Source organism: Arvicola amphibius, chromosome 6, assembly GCF_903992535.2.
Source record: "Arvicola amphibius chromosome 6, mArvAmp1.2, whole genome shotgun sequence".
Taxonomy (NCBI): domain Eukaryota; kingdom Metazoa; phylum Chordata; class Mammalia; order Rodentia; family Cricetidae; genus Arvicola; species Arvicola amphibius.
This window is the reverse complement of record NC_052052.2, coordinates 22,551,569-22,574,411: the sequence shown is the minus strand read 5'-3', so window position 1 is coordinate 22,574,411 and position 22,843 is coordinate 22,551,569. Positions and strand designations below refer to the sequence as shown.

General features: G+C 38.6%; 1 protein-coding gene across 3 annotated transcripts in view; it reads left to right on the top strand.

Moving 5' to 3' along the window:
• Positions 1–22,843, top strand: part of Ptp4a2 (protein tyrosine phosphatase 4A2) — a 33,386-nt gene that overhangs the window by 7,587 nt on the left and 2,956 nt on the right. For 2 of the 3 annotated variants that reach the window (XM_038332818.1, XM_038332820.1), the window contains exons 2-5: positions 9,592–10,289; positions 12,701–12,793; positions 19,918–20,048; positions 21,233–21,307. In XM_038332818.1, the coding sequence (XP_038188746.1) occupies positions 10,194–10,289; positions 12,701–12,793; positions 19,918–20,048; positions 21,233–21,307 (395 nt within the window). In that variant the 5' untranslated portion in view covers positions 9,592–10,193. Of the gene's footprint in view, positions 1–5,212; positions 5,303–9,591; positions 10,290–12,700; positions 12,794–19,917; positions 20,049–21,232; positions 21,308–22,843 lie in introns of all 3 variants that reach the window. The other variant, XM_038332819.1, reaches the window with a different exon arrangement.

Here is a 22,843-nt window from a genome sequence, read left to right as displayed (position 1 = left end):
AAAGTTCTGTTGACTATGCATAGCTGGGAAATTCTGAAAGACTGTATTATAGATGCTTAAAAGGGCCATTGGGTTTTTGCTTTGCATGCTGCTCCTGTGTGGTGGTTATTTTGAAAGGTGATTCATATAACCTTTTCCAAATGTCTGTTTTGCAACCTCAGGAACTTGCAGCTGCTCAGTCATTTCAACTGTCCTGATGGCAGCGTAGAAACATTTCAAAGTGGTGTTGACAGGCAGAAGCCAGGTGTCTTGGGATTTTGCTTCTTGAATTTGCTTTATTAAAACTGTTAACAGTTGGAAGTCAAGATTTGGGTGGGTTTGTTGATTGGTTTGGTTTAGGATTTTGATTCTGGAGATTTGAGCACACTAGCCAAATGCTTTTACTACATAATAATACCCTAAGCTCTCAAGTGTATCTGTTAATGAAATAATTCAGTAAGCAGGTTTTGAATTAATGTGTATGGTGAAGTTGAAAGTTGAATTAAAATGATTAAGATTTAGATTGTTTCCTAGGGAAACTAGTTTAGTGAGATTAAAGAAATAAAGATAGAAAGAACAAGAAAAACAAATGTTTTTTTTTGTGGCAGAGGAACTAATTGGAGGTAGTTCTTATTGTGTGAGAAGGTTACAAAGTTGTTTAGAAAATGAATGAGCATAACTTTACAATAAAAGGGGCTTTGAGTGTCCTGAAATGCAAATAACTAGTCTTTAAACATAAAGCCCATAGAAAGGATGGCCTTGATACTTTCCTTTACAAATGACAGTGTGGATGAGTAGAATCAATATAACAGGAGTTTATTTTATTTTGGGTTTTTGTTTGTTTTGTTTTGTTTTTGTTTGAGACAGTGACTGTCCTGGAACTCATTCTGGAGACCAGACTGGCCTTGAACTCATTGATTCACCTACCTCTGCCTCCTGAGTGCATCACCACCATCTGGCCCAGCTGTTTTAATTTTTAAAAGATTAGCTGAAAATAATTAGATGAGCACCCAATGTTAGGATTATACCATTAGGTTTTTTTTTTCATATTATTAACCAGTATAATTTTTTTAAAGAAAAAAAATTAACCCCTAATATTGTGAATTTGCATTGCATGTATTTTTTTTTTGTTTTTGTGCTTTTCAAAAAAATGATTGTTATTTTAAATTGTGTGTGTGCATGCGCATGAGTGCAGGTGGCTGTAGAGGTCACAGTTGTTGGTTTCTCTGAAGTTGGAGTTACAGGTGGCTGTGAACTGCCCTGTGTGGGTACTGGAACTGTAGTTGGGCCTTTTGCAAGAACAGTAAAAGCTTTTAAACCTCAGCCAACTCTCCAGGCCATTTTGTGTTTTGAAAGTCTCATTCTGTAGTTCAGGTTGGCCGGGAACTCACTGTAACCCAGGTTGACTTTCTAGTTTATGGTGGTTCTATTGCTTTTGCCTCCTGAGTGCTGGTATTACAGGCATGTGCCACCAGGCGCAGATTAATTTTATTTATGGAAGGAAAAAATGACAGTTTAGGACAAAATATTTATCTGGAGAAATGCTAATTTTTAGAGGAAAAATATATCATGCTGTTGAAAAGTACATTTTCAAATGTGGCTTGAAAAATGCTACAGCGCTTGTCTTAAAACTTTGTAGAGGAATATATCACTAAAAAAGGGATTTTTCTAATCACCAGGATACAAATTTGGAAACCATTCCTTTTCATTTGGGTGGAAACAGGGCCCACTGGATGTGAGTGAGCAGCTGTCAGTGTTCTCAGAAGCAGGTGGTTGTTGGTTAATTGCTTTCCTTTCCGTTTTGAGTGGCAGGCCATGTGTCTTTGCTGATTCTGAAATGTGAAGACATTTCCTACCATCAAGGTCATAGCTTCTTTTTATAGAATGGATTATTGATTTCTGTACTGGAACTTCGTTCTCAAGTTCCCTTCTTAAAGGAGGAAGTGCAGGAGTGGGAATAAGCAAGGAGTGCCTCTGAAATTCTGAAAGCTGTTCTCTTTAACCAGTTAAAGATGCTGCCCTGCTATTTTTATCTTATTTATAGATATTTTGGTTCCTGCTTTGTAAAAAACACAGCAGATACTTTATTGTCTGTGATCAGAGTCAGTGGAAGGAGGGAAATAATATGAATCTTAGAAGTTTCAAGAAGCTGTGCCCCTAGTTTTTGTTTGATAAATTGTAGCATTAGAGGATAAAACAAGCTGGGTGACCCATGCTGGAGAGAGCAGTTGTCTCAGCAGTGTTCAGGTTGGAGTAAGTCAGGAAAATGAGCAATTTTAGTTTGAGACTAGTTAACCAAATGAGAAGTGTTTAATTGGTAAACATGAGTTCTCTTCAGTTTTCTCAAATAATCAAAAAAGTACAGTATATTTTGTTCAACAGTCTCCCTATTTTTGATGGTCAAGATGATTTCGGTCTCTAGTCTGAGTAGGTGCCTATGAGTTTTACAGTTACTCAGGACCTTAAATTTTACCTTCAGTATTCAGTGTGTGGACACAGCCCTCTAGGTTCTGCTTCAGAATGTCTCTGAAGACTGACTTATGTTATCCTCTGGGTTGTTACTGTCTTCTAAGCTGCCTTATTTCCTAGATTGTAGCAACAGGCCCCCCCCCATCCATCTTTGTGCTTCTACCCATATCATTTTTCCAATCTGTTTTTATAAAGCAGCTGGAGTGATCTCTTATTTAAAACAAATTGTCATTTTTGAAAGAAACTGTTAATTGCTTCATTTGAGGGTCATTGTTTTCTGAATGAAAGCCAAAACCTTATGGAGCCTTTAAGGTTCTCACTTCTGACTCTGCATTTCTTTGTCCTCTTTTCCAGTAGCACTGGCCCTCCTGTTTTTCCTGGAACACCCAAAGCATGCCATTTATGATTGTAACTACAGCTTATCTGCTTGTCTAAAATGCTCTTGAGTATTTTTTTGGATCACACCCTCTAGGCTTGGTTAAAATGTCACTCTTCTAGCAAGTTCTTTCTTTTTAAAAAATTGGAATCCCTGTTTCTTCTGGAACTACAGATTGTTTTGCTTTGCATTTTTCTCTAAGGAGTGGTATTATATTTATCTTTTTTTCCTACTAAAATATAAAATTTATTTCAATAGAGGAATTTTTTGTTTTTGCTACTTGCTCTTTGCCTTAGGAGTATATGACAGTATAAATCCAGTAAATATTTAAATTAATACATTCTTAGCTAGACACAAATTTTAGGTCATCTGGATAAATTCAGATTAGGTCATTTGTGTTTATTTTAATGGGAGATACAGATATTTTTGTTCATTTTGTTCATGAAGGTTGGATTTGTTTTAGAGAAAATGCAAGGTTTTGGCGGTGCATACAGTGTACATTTGGCTTTAAGTTGCCTGACCATAGAGACTAATCAGACTCATTTGCATGACTTCCTTTCTTTCTTTCTTTCTTTCTTTTTTTTTGAAACAGGGTTTCCCTGTAGTTTCTAGAGCCTGTCCTGGAACTAGCTCTTGTAGACCAGGCTGGCCTTGAACTCAGAGATCCATGACTTCCTGTTAAAAAAAAAATAACAGTATATAAACTTGTGTTTTAGACTTTGGGGTTCAGGTTCTATTTCCTTCTGTCTAGAATTCTTTTATTGTGCATTTATATTCTAATGTGCTGTTTTAATGTGGTGAATACTGGCATAGGTCATCACATTAGAGGCTTATATGACTTAATTTGGAGCTGAAAGAGGTGGAAAGCTTGATGGGAGTGGATTGAAGTTATTAAGATTGGATCAAATTAAGTAGGGCTGATCTCTCATGCCTTTGAAATATTGTATTCAGAGTTGAACAGGACTGTAGTTGCTAAGGCATAACTTGAAATTTGCTGAGTCTTTAATAAATATGAAAACTTCTCAGAACTGTAGTAGTTACAAATTTGCCTGGGATAGAGGGACTAGCGTTCTGGAAGTATTTTCTAACCCTGTGATTATTATAGCATTGTTTGGAACATAAATTTAAGTCATTAGAGATTCTTTATCACCCTAGAATTTTTTTTAAAGATACGTAGTATTACATGGAAAAGCTAAATTCATCTAAAAGGTGTATGTTAAGATAAGCAAATTATGCTTCTGTCCTTTAGCCCCTCCCCACCCTTTCTCTGCCTCCAGGAAACCTTACCCCCTTGTCTTTGTAACCTTTCAGATAGTCCATGGGTATGGAAGTGCACACATGCATTTCTAAAAGCATACCATTTACTCTGCCCTCCATCTTTAAATTTGCTTTAAATTAGTGTCTTTCATCTATCTTTACATATTTGTTTATTATATAGATCTAGTTTACTACCTTTGCCTAGTTCTCCATTTTAAGAATATACCCTCCCTGTCTCGAAAAACCAAAAAAAAAAAAAAAAAGAATATACCCTGCTGCTGGGCGGTGGAGGCACATTCCTTTAATCCCAGCACTTGGGAGGCAGAGGTAGGTGGATCTCTGAGTTCGAGTCCAGCCTGGTCTACAGAGTGAGTTCCAGGACAGCCAGGGCTTCACAGAGAAACCTTATTTTGAAAAACAAAAACCATACATATACTCCAGTTAAAGGATGGGTACTGGGTTATTTCATAAAAGTTGGCTGTAGATTCTCATTTAAATACAAGCAGTAGAATACTGACCCCAGGATTTATCTCTTTGTTTTATACCCTCAGAGTTTTAAGTAGTTTCCATACTGTCTCAGCTAGTTAGGACTCTGCTTGCTTGCCTATTCTTCTAAACCCCTACATCCTTCCCCTCTACTCTCTATCTCTTCTTTCTAGCCCTCCGCTTAGATCAAAGAGATTAAAGGGATTTCTGTTGCAGATTATTCTTTTCAATTCTTCTGTGAAAGTATATTCTTTCGCTGAAATTTAAATATTACATAAAAATGGAATTGTATCAAATATAACTTTCTTTTTAGCCGTGTATATGTCTATGGAGGTATATACCAGTGTGAGAGGCCAGCTTTGTTGTGAACTAACTGCCTGACATGGGTGCTGGGAACAGTGTTGGATTCTGCAGTGTTTGAGCATTCTAGCTGTGGTAGATTATGGTGGAGATTTTGTTTTAAAAACAGGTTGTTTGCTTTGCATTGAGTGTCAACTGCAGTTAACATTAGTTCATCTGAAATGATAGGTGCAAAACTTGTACTGTTTGGTGTGTAATGGAACTCCTGGGAGAATGGGTGGGACAGAAACTTGCTTTTATTATGTGTCTGTGAATTTTGATAGAACATACTGTTTCTTTTGGCAGAAATTCTGTTGTTGGACCTCTTCAGTATTAAGAATTGAAAATCTAATAAAAAGCTATCATTGTTCCTGGAAATGGCTCTTCCAAAATGAAGTAAGAGGAAGAAGATGGGATAAAGCTTGTTTTGTTTGTTCAGCAGGCAAACACCAGAGACTAGGTAGAGAATTTGATGCTAGAACTGTGAGCTTTTAAGTCTGACTGCCACCACAATGCAAGCCTTTTAGTGCCTCAGCTCAGCTGGTACACATTAGCTGTGATAATACTGAACCAAAAGATTCAAATGCAGGTTAGAATTTCCTTGTGTTTTGCTGTGCAGTGTATGTAAACCATTGTTTTTGAGTAGTTTCTTGTAATCTTTTCCTGACAGAAGTCAGCAGTTGCAGATACTTGAAGAAAAGTTAGGCTTGCATACAGAAAGAATGGGACTTGAAGAATATGTGAGTGCATCCAAAATGGAAGGAAAAAAATAAGTCAGGAGATCTAGGCTCTTGTCTTGATTTGTTCCTAATTAATAGTGTTGGTCTTACTTAAAACATTTAACCTATTTGAACAAGATCTTTGAATTTTTAAAAGGTCAAACTAGTTTATTTCTGCATTTCTCCCAGCTTTGCTCTAAAACTCCTTTGCTGCACAAGGAGTGTTCTGTAAAATGTCTTGTGTAAGCCTGTAATTGAGATTGCAACTAGAATTGAGAATTATAAGACTAGTCATAGACAGTTTTGCTTTTCTTCCTTCCTTCTTTCCTTCTGTCCTTTCCTTCTTTCCTTCCTTCCTTCCTTCCTTCCTTCCTTCCTTCCTTCCTTCCTTCCTTCCTTTCTTCCTTTCTTTCTTTTTTTTTTTTTTGAGACAGGGTCTCTCTTTGTAGCCCTGCTTGTCCTGGAATTTGCTATGTAGACCTGGCTGGACTTACAGAGATCTGTAGTTTGATCAAAAATTTCTGTGTACCAAGAGTGACCTTGAATTTGCCCCCCCCTTTCTTATCCTTAGATAAGAGTTTTACTGCATAGTCATAGTTTGTTCTATAACTTACTCTGTACACCAGGTTGACTTCCAACTCAAGAGATCCTCCTGCCTCTGCCTCCCAAGTGCTGGAAATTAAAGGCGTGAACCATCACTGCACAGCTCTCTTTCCTTTTTTACTACTGTATATTTTATTTTTATTTTATGTACATTGTTTGTATTTTGCTATGGGTGTTGGGTGCCCTGGAACTAGAGTAAGAGACAGTTGTGGGTGATCATGTGACCCTGTGGATTGAACCAGGGAACTCTGGATGAATAGTACGTGCTCTTAACCACTGAGCCATCTCTCCAGCTCCTCTCTTTCCTTTTTTAAGACAGGGTCTCAACTCTGTAGCCCTGACTGGCTAGGAATTTGCTGTATAGAGCAGGCTGACATTCGGTTGCCTCTGCCTCCTGTGTGCTGGTTTAAAGATACGCACCACAAGGCTGGACCATATTTTAGGAATGTTTTAGTTTTGTGTCCATGGTAATATCACAAATAATGCCATTTATAAAATGAAAATATAAGAAAGATGTGAGAATAGAAGATGTTTGTCAGTCCAGGTTCTCTGTATTTCACTTTCTTCACTAAGTGACTTGCACCAATATATCTTTCATATTCTTTTCTATCTGGTCATATACAGCCTTATTTTTATTTTTTGTGCTGGGGATAGAACCTAAGGCCTTGCGCATGCTGGACAAGCCCTTTGTCACTGAAATGTACCCAGCACAAATATATTTATTGTTACAAATTTAATATATTTTTTGAGACAAAGTCTAAAAATGTAGCCCTGGCTGTCCTGGAACTTGGTGATCCTTCTGCTTCTGCTTCCCAAGTACTGGGATTTACAGACCTGTGCCACTATGCCCAGCTTTTAAAATTATTATTACACTGATTTTTGCAGTGCTGGGATATCAATCCCAGGGTTTTATGCCTGTTGGGCAATCATGCTACCTCTGGGTTATACTTTCAGCCTTGAAAACATCAAATAAGTATTTAGTTGTTTGTGATTTATAGATGAGGCAAGAAAAAGAACTTCTTAGACCATGTCTCTGTTTCCAGAGGAACCTACCATCTTACTGAGCCTGTTTGTAATGAAAATCTTAAACTTTTTCAAAGCAACAGGCCTAAAATAAAATTAGGATTCTGCTATTGCTCTGACTTATCTTTTGTTTTAGTAATATTTGGAGAGAAGAATGCTGTGGGATCACTGACCTTCAGATAGATAGCTTTATTTTTTTGTTTTTTAAAATGTATGTGGGTGTTTTGCTTATATGTGTAGCTGCTCCTAACATGCATGCAAGAGCCTTCAGAGGCTAGAAGAGGGTGTCAGGTTGTCTGGAACCAGAGCCACAGACAGTTGTTAGCCACAGTGTGGATGCTGGAAACCAAACCCAGGTCCTCTGAAAAACCAAGAAATACTCTTAACCACTGATTTCACATTCCTTTTTTCCTTTTAAAATTATTTTTTTAAGGCCTGGAGAGATAATGGCTCAATGCTTGTTAAGAGCGTAGACTGCTTTTCCAGAGAGCCCAGATCCCCAGCACCCACTAGGTGTCTCACAACTATCTATAACTCCAGTTCTAGGCCCTCTTCTAGGCCATAGACATTACATGTATATGATGTAAAGATATGCAGGCAAAACACTGAAACACATAAAAAATAATAAGTCCTAAATTTTTTTTGTTTTATTTATTTTTTTAGGTTTTTCTAGACGGTTTTTCTGTGGAGCCTTGGCTATCCTGGAACTAGCTATGTAAACCAGGCTAGCCTTGAACTGATAGAGATTGGTTTACCTCTGCCTTCTGAGTGCTGAGGTTAAAGGTGTGCTCCACCACACCCAGCTCCATAATTATTTTTTGAAAGATTTATTAATACTTCTAACCTTATTTGTATATGTGTGTTGGGTATGCGCATATGAATGAATGTAGGTGCCCTTGGAGGCCAGAGGTTTTGGATCTCTCTGGAGCTGGAATCACAGGGTATTGGGAGCTGCCCAGTGTGATACTGAAATTTGAAGTTGGGTTCTTTTTTTGCAGTATACTCTCTCAACCAGTGAACCATCTCTCCAGCCCTAGAAAGGGTCTTACTATGTAGCCCTGGCTGTCCTGTAATAACTCATTTTGTAGACCAGGCTGGCCTCAAGCATACAGAAATTCATCTTTCTTTACTTCCCAAGTGCTGGGATTAAAGGCATATTTCTCCAACTCCATTTTTTTTTTGAAAAAAAAAAACTTCCTACATTATTTTTGATACAGGGTCTCACTATGTAGCTATGTAACCAAGGAGGGCCTAAAAATTCACATTCCAGTCTCAACCTCCTGAGAGCTGAGATTACAGATGCAATGTACCATGCCTGCTGATTCTGTAATCTTGAGGCAGTCGTGTGAAAAATAGTAGTAAGGGTAAAGTGGGCTGGCAATAAGAGGTTGGGTTTGTACATGAGTGGTCAGCAGACAGTGGTGGTAAATCACAAAAACCACAGGGCTAATAGAAGACTTTAGATTGAGACCCAATTAATTCAGGTGACTTGAGACAAGTCCTTTCACTTCTTTTCACATACATACATACATACATACATACATACATACATACATACATAGATAAATAAATAAGCAAGCTGCAGGGGCGGGGGAGCCCAGACTTGCCCTCTTCTTCCCCCCATTCATTCATTTATTTGTTTGTTTGTTTAGGCATGCCTTCTTTGAACTTGCTGTGTAGCCAAGCATGATCTCCCTGTTTCTACCTTTCAGGTCTAGAATTACTGGCCATATGCCACCATACCCAGTTTATGAGGTGCTGGTGATCAAAGTAGGCTTGTGGATTCTAGGCAAGCACTCTACCAGCTAAGTTACAGTTCCAGCCCTAAAATAAAATACTTGACATGCTTAATGGATTAGTATTATAATTGCTGAGGAGGGCGATGTGTACAATTTAATAAGATCAAACCTTTGAAGTAGGATTTTGTTAAATGTCCTCAGCCTATTTACAGATAGATACCATATTTAAACAAAGAATATATATGAAAGGTTTATCAAAAGCAGAAAAATACAGTATTTTTGTGATCTGAACAGCTAAAAGTTGTTCAATGAAAGTTTTCAAGTAATTTAGGATTTGAATGAATTTTTAAGATCTAGATATTGAAAAATGAGTTAGAAATAAGTTATTCCCCCATTAACTGTATTGAATAAGTTTTGAAAAAAGACATAAGACTGGTGTTTAAGACTCTTACTGTGTGTGCACAGTTCTAATCTTTACAGATGGCGGTCATTGGTCTCCTTTGACCTATCTTGGGCTCTTAGAGAGTGCATTCTTATTTAAGACTTCATGTTTACTTTGTTCTTAATCTCACTTCCTTTTCCGTATGCTTCTCTTCTCCAGGTTTTTCGTTGGAATATACGTTGCACATTTATGGCGATTCTGAGTGTGAGGGCAGACTTCTGCCAGGCTCAGCACAGCATTTTCGCTGACAAGTGAGCTTGGGGGATATATGTGCCATAATTAACATTGCCTTGAAGACTCTGGACACCGAGACTGGCCTCAGAAGTAGTAGGCTTTTTTTCTTTTTAATTGCAAGCATATTTCTTTTAATGACTCCAGTAAAATTAAGCATCAAGTAAACAAAAGTGGAAAAGAACCTACACTTTTAACTTGTCTCACTAGTGCCTAAATGTAGTTTAAAGGCTGCTTAAATTTTGTATGTAGTTGGATTTTTTGGAGGCTGAAGGTATCCATCTGCAGACATTGAGGCCCAAGTTGAATTTGGATTGAAGTGGATTCTGAATACTTCTGCCTGTGTTGAAGAGAGAAGCTTTATAAGGAGTAAACAAGTTGAATAGAGAAAATAGTGATCAATAATAGGCATTTTAGTGGTCTTTTTAATGTTTTCTGCTGAGGAACATTTCAAGATTTATTGAAGCCCCCCAACCCCATTTTCCCTATTACACTCACACACGCACGCTCAACACTTTTTATTTGCCATAATGAACCGTCCAGCCCCTGTGGAGATCTCTTACGAGAACATGCGTTTTCTGATAACTCACAACCCCACCAACGCTACTCTCAACAAGTTCACAGAGGTAAGATTGTAGCGTAATCTACTTTTGGGATTGATTTATAGTTAAAATCCTATTAAAATTAACATAAAATTGTGTGATCTAACTATAAATGGTTTATCCTATCATAGTTTATATTGGGTTGAATTGTTACTGTAGAGTTTTTGAAAGAATACTTAGGAAATTTGGGGATACTGTGATTAGTACTTTAAATCTTGTGTTCTTTCTCCATTTATTGGCAGTACTTTCTGTCATTTTCAGTAATAAAACACATTTGTTGAGCACAGTATATATTCAACATTGCAGTAAGCACTGAGCACTGTTTCTGTCTAGGTACAAAAATTCGATATGACAGAGGCACTCTTGTTCCCTTCCTCTTACAGATAGTACCACTCATTTTCAAAGCCATTTATTTAATTTGCCCAGTGGCTCATTGTATTTGGTAGAACTGACACTGAAGTCTGTCATACTGACACTCAGTTTAAGGGGTGAATGAGATGGGTAAAGGAGCCAGCTGTCAGGTATGACAACCTGAGTTTTATCCTTAGGACTATGACAACTGATTCCCCCAAGTTGTTCTCTGACCTCCACACACATGCTATCATAAACGTGTGTGTCCCATGTACATTAAATTAAAATGTAATAATTAAAGACATAAACTTATGTTATACTTCAAATCTCAGTGAAAAGATACTCCAAACTACTTAGTAACAGTAGTTAGCACAGTATAGGAACCCAGAAACTTGGGGAAGGAAGTGGTCATGGTTAGTAGAACAGAGTCTCATTCCTCTCCCCCCACCTTTTATAATGAAGAAACTCTACTATAGCAAATATTTAAATGTAAAGTTTTTAATCTTTTATAGATTGTATCGTCAAATGCGAATTCTGTTGATGTGTATAGGGTAGAGCAGCTGGGACTCTCATTTTATTGAGGGAAAAAGCTGATATTAAATAGATTTTTTTTTTTTCCGAGACAGGATTTCTCTATAATAGCCCTGGCTGTCCTGAAACTCACTCTGTAGACCAGGCTGGCCTCGAACTCAGAGATCCACCTGCCTCTGCCTCCCAAGTACTGAGGTTAAAGATATGTGCCATCACTGCCCAGCTGAAATTAATTTTTAAAATTCCTAGCTGGGAGCTCACCAGGTGAGATAGTTCAGTGCGTAAAGGCACTTAACCACCAAACCTAATGGCCATCAACCCATATGGAAGGAGTGAACTGAAATTTGAAAATTGTCTTGGAATCTCCATGTGTGCATTGCTGTATGTTCATAAGCATAGGCTCAAAAATGAATAAATGTAAATAAATTTTTTTAAAGATAGGGTCTCACTATATGGCCCTGTCTGTCCTTGAACTTTAGAGATCTGCCTGACATTGCCTCTGGAGAGCCATTCCTGGCTGTATTTTCTTTTTAAAAGAGCAAGGCATTTGTCTATAATTTTAAATCACTTTTTCTTCCTAATTTCAAAATTAAACTTTTGTGCTTTAGAAAATCAATAAATGCTTATTACACAAATACCACATGCAGAAAAGCAAAATAAGAGCCAGGCTTGGTGTTGAATACCCTTAATCCAGCAAGACAGAGGCAGGCCGGTATCTTGAGTTTGAGGCCAGACTGGTCTACAAAGGCAACTAGGGTTATTACACAGAAAAACCCTTGTCTTGAAAAGCAGTCAAGAACAAAATCCAAATAAATAAAAGCAAAATAATATAAACCAAAAACACCGAATTGACTAGGTGTGGCAGAGCAAACCTTTAATCCCAGCACTTGGGAGGCAGAGGCAAGCAGATCTTTGAGTTCAAGGTTAGTCTGGTCTGTAGAGAGTGAGTTTCAGGACAGCTAGAACAGTTACACAGAGAAACCCTGTCTCAAAAAAACAAAAAGCAACAACAAAAAATAATGAATTATTAAATAACTTGGCCTCTAGATTTTCCCCCCTTACGTGTTGTGTATGCTTATAAGTACACATATGTAAGATCATACCACATATTTAAAACTTTCCCCAGTCTCTTCAGTATTACTTTTATAGCTGTCATAATATTTGTATGGGTGTACCATCCCTCAGCCATTTCCTTTCTTGGGGAACATTAATAAACATTTCTAGTGTTTAGCATTCTGTTCTACCTATGATGAAGATGCTGTGTAAGCTGTTCTGTCTTAATTACCTCTTTACAATGAAATCCCAAGAATAGAATTTCTGGGTCAGTGTGCGTATGAACTGTAAAGTTTTTGTGCTGCGCTACTACATTCCCCTTTTAGAAAGATGAATCTTCACACAAGGAATGTGTCTGTTACGTGTTGCTGCAGTGAGATCAGTTTTGAACTTTGCCTAAGAATGACACCGCATAGTTTCTGTTTATAATAGTACATTTCTAAAAAATCAGGTTTCAGAGGCCCCCAAAAAGTTCCCTGATGCCTTTTTTTTTTTTAAAGGAACTTAAGAAGTACGGAGTGACAACTTTGGTTCGAGTTTGTGATGCTACATATGACAAAGCTCCAGTTGAAAAAGAAGGAATCCACGTTCTAGTGAGTGTATAATGTGTAATGATTGTTGTGTCTCTTACACCTGTTTAAGGTATTGGCAGAACAAAGAACAAAGTTAAATTAAGGGAAAAAAAATTTAGGACCAAGGAATTGAGGGGGATGTATCTGACCTGTTTAAGGTGGATCCTTTAATTCATTCCCTGAAACTCACAAGAATTCTTTGGGTTTGTGAAAACAGAAGTTTTAGACACATACATTGTATAATGACTGTGACATATTTTTGTACAATGAAAAGTATTTTTAAGACTATGGAAGGCAGCACGAGAGAGAAATTTGATCTGAAATTTGTTTGGTTGAGGTTGTTTGTTTTGTTTTGTTTTTTTTTAAAGATTTATTTATTTATTATGTATACAGTGTTCTGTCTGCATGTATGCCACCAGACCAGAAGAGGGCACCAGATCTCATTATAGATGGTTGTGAGCCAACATATGGTTGCTGGGAATTGAACTCAGGATCTCGGGAAGTGCAGGCAGTGCTCTTAACCTCTAAGCCATCTCTTCAGCCCAAGGTTGTTTTTTTTAAACTGGCAAAACCTCTCAGCTATCAAACTGTATCAGAGATCTTTGAGAAGGATTTTACTTGAGTTACTGATTAAAAAATGACAGAGAACTTACTTGGTTGGCACCCATAGCTACTCTTTAGGGTCCTCCATGGTTGCTGAAGGTTGCATTTGCCTTTGCTGTTTAGCGGAGGGCCTGCCAGGCTCCAGAAGGTCCTGTGGTCTAAGAAATCTGTAGGAAGACAAGTCTGCCTTGACCTGAGCTGCTAGGCTGTCAATTCCAGTGATTCTGTCCACGACTGGAGGTCTTTAGTTTAGATGAAAGGCAGTTTTTCCCAGTGGTGAGCGCTTGGCAGTTGAAGCGAACTGCGGATGGACATTGTTGTGTGCCCATTTGTCTTCTGTCTTCTTTGGAGGAAGTAGTGTGCTGCTACTAGGAGCCAACCTGTCTTTTTGTTATGAAAAGTTTTTTAATAATTAAATATTTAAATATCATATTCCCCAGATCTCTGAGTAGTTGAGGGCTATATATTAGGTATAATTACAGCATAGAATACGCTTGGAGAGCTGGGTCTGAGCTTGAATGCATTGTCTCTTAACAGGTAAGATCTACACTCGTAAAAAGGCAGAAAGAAGAAACTGCTTGCAATAGAAGGTTAATGGCAGAACTGACAATAGTAGAGAACATATTAATATATTTTAAATGAGGGTTGTATTAAATATAAAGTATTCTTGTAAGAGACTTAAAAGTACGTACCAGTTTAAAACATGAGACTTATTGTTTTTGTAGTCTGAAATGAGATGTAATGAACAATTATAACATTAAGCATAGGTGTATTTAAGTTACATGTATGATCACATACAGAGAGTGAACAGGAATTGGGCAAAGTGGATGTTCTTGGTGGTCACGGCACCAAAATGTAATGGAAAAATTAAAAATGCTGCAGGATCACTGGCGGCAGTAGGCAGCAGAAATGCTGTAGGTCCCCAACGGTGGTAGTGGGCCGTGTGGCAGTAGGTAGCGGGCCCTGGGAGCAGCCAGTCCCAAGCGGAGATGGCTGCCTGTCCCCAAGCCTTAGCTGGTCCCTGGCAAGGAGACATGTGGAGGGCGGGCAAGAGACAGAGACATGGATAGGCATGACATGCAGAGTGAGGTTGAATTCAGGGGGTTATGGAGGGGAAGGAAAAGGGGAGAAGGGGAGGGAAGGAAGGAGGGGGAGAGGAGAGAGAGACAGAGACAGAGAGAGGAAGGAGGAGGAGAGGAGAGAGAGACAGAGAAGGGGGAGAGAGGCAGAAGCGAAGCTGCCTCTCCATAGGCCGGAAGCTGAAGATCAGCCTGCCTCAGCCGATGGGGGAGGGAGTGGGCGTGGCATGTCTTTTAAAGAGACCCAACAATCATTACATTATGTCTTTGTTCCTACAAATATATACTGACATTCTCAAACACTGATATTTATAAACCTTGTTACTTAGGTGCCAAGTTAATAAGCAGTTTTGATAGTAGTCTTTTGAGTTTCTTTGGATTTATTAATACATGAGCAGCATTATTCATTGTGTCTTTGGAGTCTACAACTGCAATGTATTTTCAACAAATGTAAAGCAAAATTGAGTATACATTTATTTCTAAAACATGGAAATTGAGGACTGGGGAATATCTCACAGGATGAAGTGCTTTTGTCAAAGCATGTGAACCTGAGATTGACCCTCAGAATCTAAACTAAAAGACCATGTCTCAGAAATTTTAGGGGGAAAAAAAAAGAGAGTGGGTATGGCAGTTCCTGTCTTTATTTAATTCCAGCATTTCGGAGGCAGAAGCAGGAGGCTCTCTCTGATTTCAAAATCATCTTGGTCCACATAGTTTCAGGCCAGCCAGGGCTACCACAGTGAGACTGTCTCAAGACTCACCATGTGCCCACACACACAATGAAAACTGTCATTCTTGTATTTTAGAGATTAATGCAGTATTTAGCTTTTGTTTCTAGGCTACTGATTTGAATATAACAAAGTAATTTCCATCAGAAATACTTCATATGGTAATATCCTCTTCCATTTTGTAAGTACTAGATTAGTGACTTAATATTTTGTGGATAATTTGTAGAGAACAAAAAGACAGGCAAACATCAGCTAAAGGTTGGGAGAAGGCATCTTAGTATAGAATAACGCTTCAGTAGGTTTCTTTAGGAGCTCTAGTTAGGGTTAGAGTTAGTTCAGTTCAGTTTGATACAAAGCAAGTTTGCCAACGGCTATTTCTTTACAGACAATAAGAGACTCGAATAATTTTTTTAAAAAGGAAAAAAAGCTCTGCCATTTCCCCTGAATAATTGGCTCACAAGAGTTAACTCTTAGGCTTAGGCATGAAATGACTTTGCAGTCTTCAGTGCTGCGAGGTCTTGTGTGCCTTTGTGAGAGCAGTGTAGGGGGAAGAAAGCTGAGGCTTTTGTAAGTGATTGGGAAAAAAGCAATAAGGAGAGGTAGACCATTCTGTGTGATTCCAGGTACTGCCCTGGGCAGTGGCTTGGAAGGCAGTTGATGCAGATAGGTAGTCATTTCATGTCTGTGATCCATACTTTTTTTGGCTTTTGCTTTAGTAGAAACATTAAAACTACTTCCGCATTGTGTTTTAAGAAAAATCGTTTCACTGCAGGGCTGGAGAAATGACTCAGTGGTTAAGGTCACTGACTGTTCTTCCAGAGGACCTGGGGTCAGTTTCCAGCAGCCACATGATGATGGCTCATAACTGTAACTCCTTTTGCAGGGGTTCTGACACCCTCACACAGACCATACACAGCAAATACTAATGCACATAAAGTACAAATAAATAATTTTAAAACAATTTGAATGGCATTGAAACAATTGGCTTGCATTTCTATTCTAAAAGACTCCAGTCCTTGGGCTGGAACTGCTGTCGGTAAGAATACATGTGTACAGTGCAGTTCTGTCATTTTATCTTTTGAGGCAGCCTCATGTTGTAGGTAGGCCTCAAACTCACTGTGTAGTTGATTCTCCCTTTACCTCCCAGTGCTGGGGTTTACAGGTATGTGCTGGTGCATTTGATTTATGTACTTTTGGGACATGAACCCGGTACTTCATATATGCTAGGCAAGCGCTCTCCCAACTGAGCTATGTTCCCCAGTTCTGTTTGTTGTTGTTGTTTTAATTTTAAAATGTTAATATTTTTGTGTGCATATTGTGTGTTCATGTTCTGATCTGCTGAAGCTACAAGTGATTGTGAGCCATCTGATAAGGGTTCTGATATTGAACCTGGGTCCTTGGTAGAACAGTAAGTGCTCTTAAACACTGAGCCATCTCGCAACCTTGTTTTAAACTTTTATGAATAAAATTTTCTTTCCCTCCCCCAGCCCTGTGTATTTTAAGGAAAGATTTTAGAATCTTGAACTGTGGTGCATCTCTGACTTGGGAAGCTAAGCATGAAAATTACAAGTTCAGGACTAGATTCGTTACAATGAAGGAAGGTCAAGGCCAACTAGAGCTTCATAATAAACCCCTGTTTCAAAAAACAGAAGATTCAGATTCTGAAATTAAGATGAATGTGGGTTAGTTTTTCCCTCTTCTGTGTTCTTTAGTGGGTACATGAGAAATCACCTTGTTTTGATAATGAGCATGCTGCATGAGGACTTTGGATTGACCATACTCTTTGAATCAGTAATGTTGGCAAACACCTTTATAAAACAGAATGAACTAACAACCCTAAATTAGTTTGTAGAAGATAACGTTAGGTCTGGGATTTATTCCAGTCCTTTTAAGTTTGGCTTTCTATTTTGTTTTAAATAGCTTTGCCCAGATAAAATTAAAGGTCTAACTTAAACTTGAAGAAAATAGGGAAGTTACCTTTTCCTACACAGGTTTATTTATATTTTCCCAGGAAAAAGGTTTTGGAAAGAGTCCTCTAGAAGGATAGTCACCTTTCAATTCTTAAATGCTCTTGCAAGTCACCAGGTACATTGAGATAAGCTAGCTAGTGGTGATGTTACATGTATCGTTAGTGTATAGGTTCTGATGTCTCTAAATTATGATGCTTCTTTTAAAAGGACTGTTAAGTCGGTCTGTTAATCTCAGCACTTGGGAAGCAGAGGCAGGCGGATATCTGAGTTTGAGGCCAGCCTGGTCTACAAGAGCTAGTTCCAGGACAGTCTCCAAAGCTACAGCAAAACCCTGTTCAAGAAAAAAACAAAGGGGGCTGGAGAGATGGCTCAGAGGTTAAGAGCATTGCCTGCTCTTCCAAAGGTCCTGAGTTCAATTCCCAGCAACCACATGGTGGCTCACAACCATCTGTAAAGGGGTCTGGTGCCCTCTTCTGGCCTGCAGGCATACACACAGACAGAATATTCTTTACATAATAAAATAAATAAAATATTTTTTTTAAAAAAGAAAAAAACAAAACAAAAAATGACTGCTGTTGTGTTGACTGTGCCTGGAATCCCAGCACTTGGGAAACTGAGGCAGAAGGTGGGGGAAGCCAATTTGAATTACATTTAACAAGTAAAAGAGCTAAGTATGGTGGTATACTTGGGAGGAGGCAGGTGAATGTATGTGAAATCGAAGCCAACCTGGGTCTACATAAGTTCCAGACCAGCCAAGGCTGTATACTGAGATGACCCTGTCTAAAAATGTAAAAACCCAAACAAAAAATCCACAGAAAGAAACTGCTTTTCTGTAAGGGCAGCATGTTCTGCGCATTGTTTCTTATCCAGGTGTGCTGTAAAGGAAGTGTTGGAGGAAGTCAGCTCTCCTGTAGGGTGCTTGTTTACAGTTGAAGTGTAGTGGCAACTGTTAGTAATACTTTATATAGTATATAAAATATTTATATAGTTAGTAGCCCTTTATATAGGACTTCAGTGACAATTCAAACATGATTTGCTTTTGTGACCAGTGGATTACTTAGAATGTTCCACTAGTGTCAATAATGATTGCTGAATTGGTTTAATGCTTGTTGATTTTCTAGGGTCCTTAGTCTCAGTACAGTAGTCTCAAGAGCTTTAAAACAATTCCCCATTTCATTTTTGTCCTTTAGGAGGGGGGGAAGTGCATAAAATGTGATGAATCTTGTTCATTTCTATTGGAGTTATTAGGAACTCGTTTGGTTTTTTTGAGACAGGGTTTCTCTGTGTTGCTTTGAAGCCTGTTTTCCTGTTTGGAACCAGTTCTGTAGACCAGGCTAGCCTCAAACTCACAAAGATCTGCCTCTCAAGTGCTGGGATTAAAGGTGTGCGCCACCACCACCTGGCTAGGAACTCTTGCCTAGTATCAAGGAAGATTTGACAAACAGGTGTGCTGTTAGGGAAGTGCAAGGACTGCAGGACAGCTCATATCTATGCTGGACAGAGGAGCTGGATGTGCTCGTGTTGGAACACACCCTTAGTCCCAGCAATGGGGGACAGAGGGCTCTGAGAAGTTCAAGGCCTGGCAGAGCTATCTGGAGACCCTGTCTCTTCACTAAAAAAGTGGGGGAGGGTATTTCAGCACATGTCTGTAATCCTAGAATTTGGGAGGTGGAAGGATTCTCAAGTTCAAGACCAGCTTAGGCTACATGGGGCCATAAAGACAATGTTTAAGAAAACAGTCTCAGGAGCCTATAATTGGCATTGTCCTTACTAACTGACATATGTATAATTTGGGTGGTTTAATCTCTCCCCACCTAAAACTAATTTTATTCACACAAATATAGTAGTATCTCAGAACGAAATGATAAAGGTGATTTCAGGATACCTTTTTCTAAGGAAAAGATATTATAGCCAAGGGGAATAATTCTCAGAAGCACTTGTGAATAAACCAGTGGGATTCCATCTGGCACACATGACCAGGCGAACGTACATCACGTTAGCAATGTTTGGTCTCAGCTTTAGTAGTTTTTTTTCTATCATGTCTACCTGCTACTCTGACCATACAACATCTGAATATGTGACAGAGATTTTGGTTAAGACAGTGCTTGGCGGGGATGGGGGTGTGGGGAGGTTGAAGAGATGGCTCAGAAGTTAAAATCATTGACTGTTCTTTAATTCCCAGCAACCACATGGTGGCTCACAACCATCCATAATGAGATCTGGAGCCCTTTTCTGTTGTGCAGACAGATATGTAGACAGAGTACTGTATATATAATAAATAAAATAAATCTTAAAGATAGTGTTCAGTGTTGTGGTAAGAATGCTTGCCTAGTATCAGTAAGTCCCTAGGTTCAGTTTGCAGTATTTTATGTGTTTGTCTGTCTTTAAATGTGTATGACATTGATTATATTTCATTTAAGGAGAGTTGGCAGATTCACATTTTGGTCTTGGATAGTTTTTCAGCGGTGATCAAAATTGTGTTAGGAATAGGTGTACAGAGATGGGTGGTGGTGGTACATCCCAGCACCTGGGAGGCAGAGGCAGGCAGATTTCTGAGTTTGAGGCCATCCTGAGCTACAAAGCAAGTTCCAAGACAGCTAAGGCCACACAAAGAAACCCTGTCTCAGAAACAAACAAAAGAATAGGTTTAAGTGATATAGTTAATTCAGTTAAGCCTGACTGCCTGCCTGCCCTGACTACTAATTTCAGTTCATCTGTAGTAGGGTGTTAGTCCCATTTTAATATACGAAGTCATTTCTTTTCAGGATTGGCCATTTGATGATGGAGCTCCACCCCCTAATCAAATAGTAGATGATTGGCTAAACCTGTTAAAAACCAAATTTCGTGAAGAGCCAGGTTGCTGTGTTGCAGTGCATTGTGTGGCAGGATTGGGAAGGTAAAAACTCTTTTTTTTTTTTCCTAAAGTCATGTATTTAAGTAAACCAATTGAAAATTTCACCTTGGTAGAATTTGTGTTTAGTAACTAAATGATGCTAAATTACTGGAAAGAAAATGAGCAAATGCCAGTGTAATAAGCTCTCTTAAGAGCCAGTTGTGTTGGGTCTGGATCTGATTCTAATGTTATATTGCCTGTAATGAGGATTCCTACCCCATTTCAAGAAATAGCCATATTTAGGTCATTAAGTGGGCAACAAATTAAAATAATTTTAGAGATTAAACTATATGTACGTAGTTGAGTTTGGATTGAGATGAAGGAATTTGACAGGTTACTCTAAACTCTTGAACAGTGATGTGTGGACAGTGAGAACTGACTGATTTTAGAGCCTTTTTTTTGCTAAGTATTGTTTGAGATAGTGTTTCAGCACTTTGATCAACAGAAGGTTAAATGCCAATTTATGGTGTGCTCTGTGACTCAGAATATTACTGTGAGATGCCATTGCCTCAAGGTGATGGTGACTTGGGCCGTTTGTGCTGCTTACTGCTTGTCTCAAGTATTCAGAGATGGTGTCCTATTAATGGGCTTTCCAAGACACTTTTCTTTGGGTGAGGGTGGGGTGTAGGGAAGCTGAGTATAGTGGTGCTGGGAGGGAAAGACAAGTGAGTATGAGCGAATGTGAGGCCAGCCTGGTCTACATAGTGAGACCTTGTCTCAGAATAAAAGAAAACATTAGATTACCGAGTTAAAGAGAAAAATATTGAGTTTTTTTCTTTATCTTCTCTCTCTCCCCCTCTCCTATTTTTCTTCTGAAGTTGTTGTGTTTAAGTAAACCAATTGAAAATTTCACCTTGGTAGAATTTGCATTTAGTAACTAAATGATGCTAAATTACTGGAAAGAAAATGAGCAAATGCCAGTGTAATAAGCTCTCTTAAACTGTTTTGGAGACAAGGTCTCTCTATTTTATAATCCTGTCTGTCCAGAGCTCACTCTATAGACCAGGCTATCCTTGAACTCACAGAGATCTTCCAAATGCTGGGATTATTTAAGGCGTGTGCTACCACACCCAGCACAAAGCTCAAATTGGTAATGTATACACATTCAGTTTAAAAAACAAACAAAAATCCCTTTACTTTCTAAAGACTGTGGATACATACTTATGATGATGACCTCCTCTCTGCAGGGCTCCTGTGCTAGTGGCACTTGCATTGATTGAATGTGGAATGAAGTATGAAGATGCTGTTCAGTTTATAAGACAGTGAGTATGAAGTTGTATGTTCAGGAATCCCAAGTGGGAGCTATGTGTGAGAAAGAGGTTATAGAAAACAGTCATTTGGAATATGTAAGTGGCTGGTTTGGGCTTAAAATACTATTTGAAAATAGAGGAAAAGATAAAGGCAAGTGACAAAGACTACCAGGAGTTTATAAGATTGTTCTTCTAATTTAGATGTCAAATTTGGGCATAATAGTATATGGTTGGATGTCTAGGAATCTTGACAATGAGTAGATTGATCAGTGTATTTTGTAATAGCACCCAGTGCAATTTCATATGACCAGCAGGCAAAAGGAGTACATGAAAAAACAGATTAGTCACTTGGTACTTTTTAAAAAAAAAAACAAAACAACTTTATCTTTTTAATTTTATGTGCATTGGTGTGACGAAGTTTCTGTTCCACTTGGTTCTGCAGCCATTCAGTCCCAAAGAAACACACAGAAGCGTATAACAACTATAAACTGTTTGGCCTATTAGCTTAGGCTTATTATTAACTAGCTCTTACAACTTAAATTAACCCATAATTCTTGTCTTTTATTGATGAGGCATTCTCATCTTGCTTCCTCTGTGTCTAGCTGGTGACTGCAGACTGAGCCTTTCCTCTTCCCAGAATTCTCCTAGTCTGGTTGCCCTGACTATACTTCCTGTCTGGCTACTGACCAGTCAGTGTTTTTTAAACCAGTATGAGTGACAGATCTTCACAACACATTGGTGTTTTGCCTGCATATATTTGTGAGGATGTCAGATACCCTGGAACTGGAGTTACAAGTAGTTTGATCTGCCATGTGGGTCTTGGGAATTGAAACCAGGTTCTCTGGAAGAGCTCTTAAGAGTGAGCCATCTCTCCAGCCCCCAGTTGGTACTTTTTTTGTTTTTTTGTTTGTTTTTTTGTTTTTGTTTTTGTTTTTGGAGATAAGGGTTTCTCTGTAGCTTTGCAGCCTGTCCTAAAACCAGCTCTTGTAGACCAGGTTGTCCTCAAACTCACAGAGATCTGCCTGCCTCTGCCTAGGATTAAAGGCGTGCTCCACCACCACCCAGCCACTTAGTACTTTTTAACAACCTGTTGTCATACAAAATTATAGTGGTAGTAACCTGGCATTCCTGACATTGGTCTGAAATAATAGGTCATGCTGTTCCTTTCTTTAACAAAGGAAACTGAAGACTGACAGGAAACATGAAATGTATGGTTCTCAGCTCTGGGACAGTGGTGTCCACTATCTGCCACCTCAGTCTGTCCTGAACCTGAGGCTTTTTGTCTTAGTATGATCTAGTTTTAGTTTTTAAGAGTACACTAAATACTTGTTTCTCATTCTGATCTGAAGAATCTGTTCATCTGGGTTGGCGAGATGGCTCAGTGGTTAAGAGTTCTGCCTGCTCTTCCATAGGTCCTGAGTTCAATTCTCAGCAACCACATGGTGGCTCACAACAATCTGTAATGAGATCTGGTGCCCCCTTCTGGTGTGCAGGTGTACATGGAAGGAATGTTGTATACATAATAAATAAATCTTAAAAAAAAAAGAA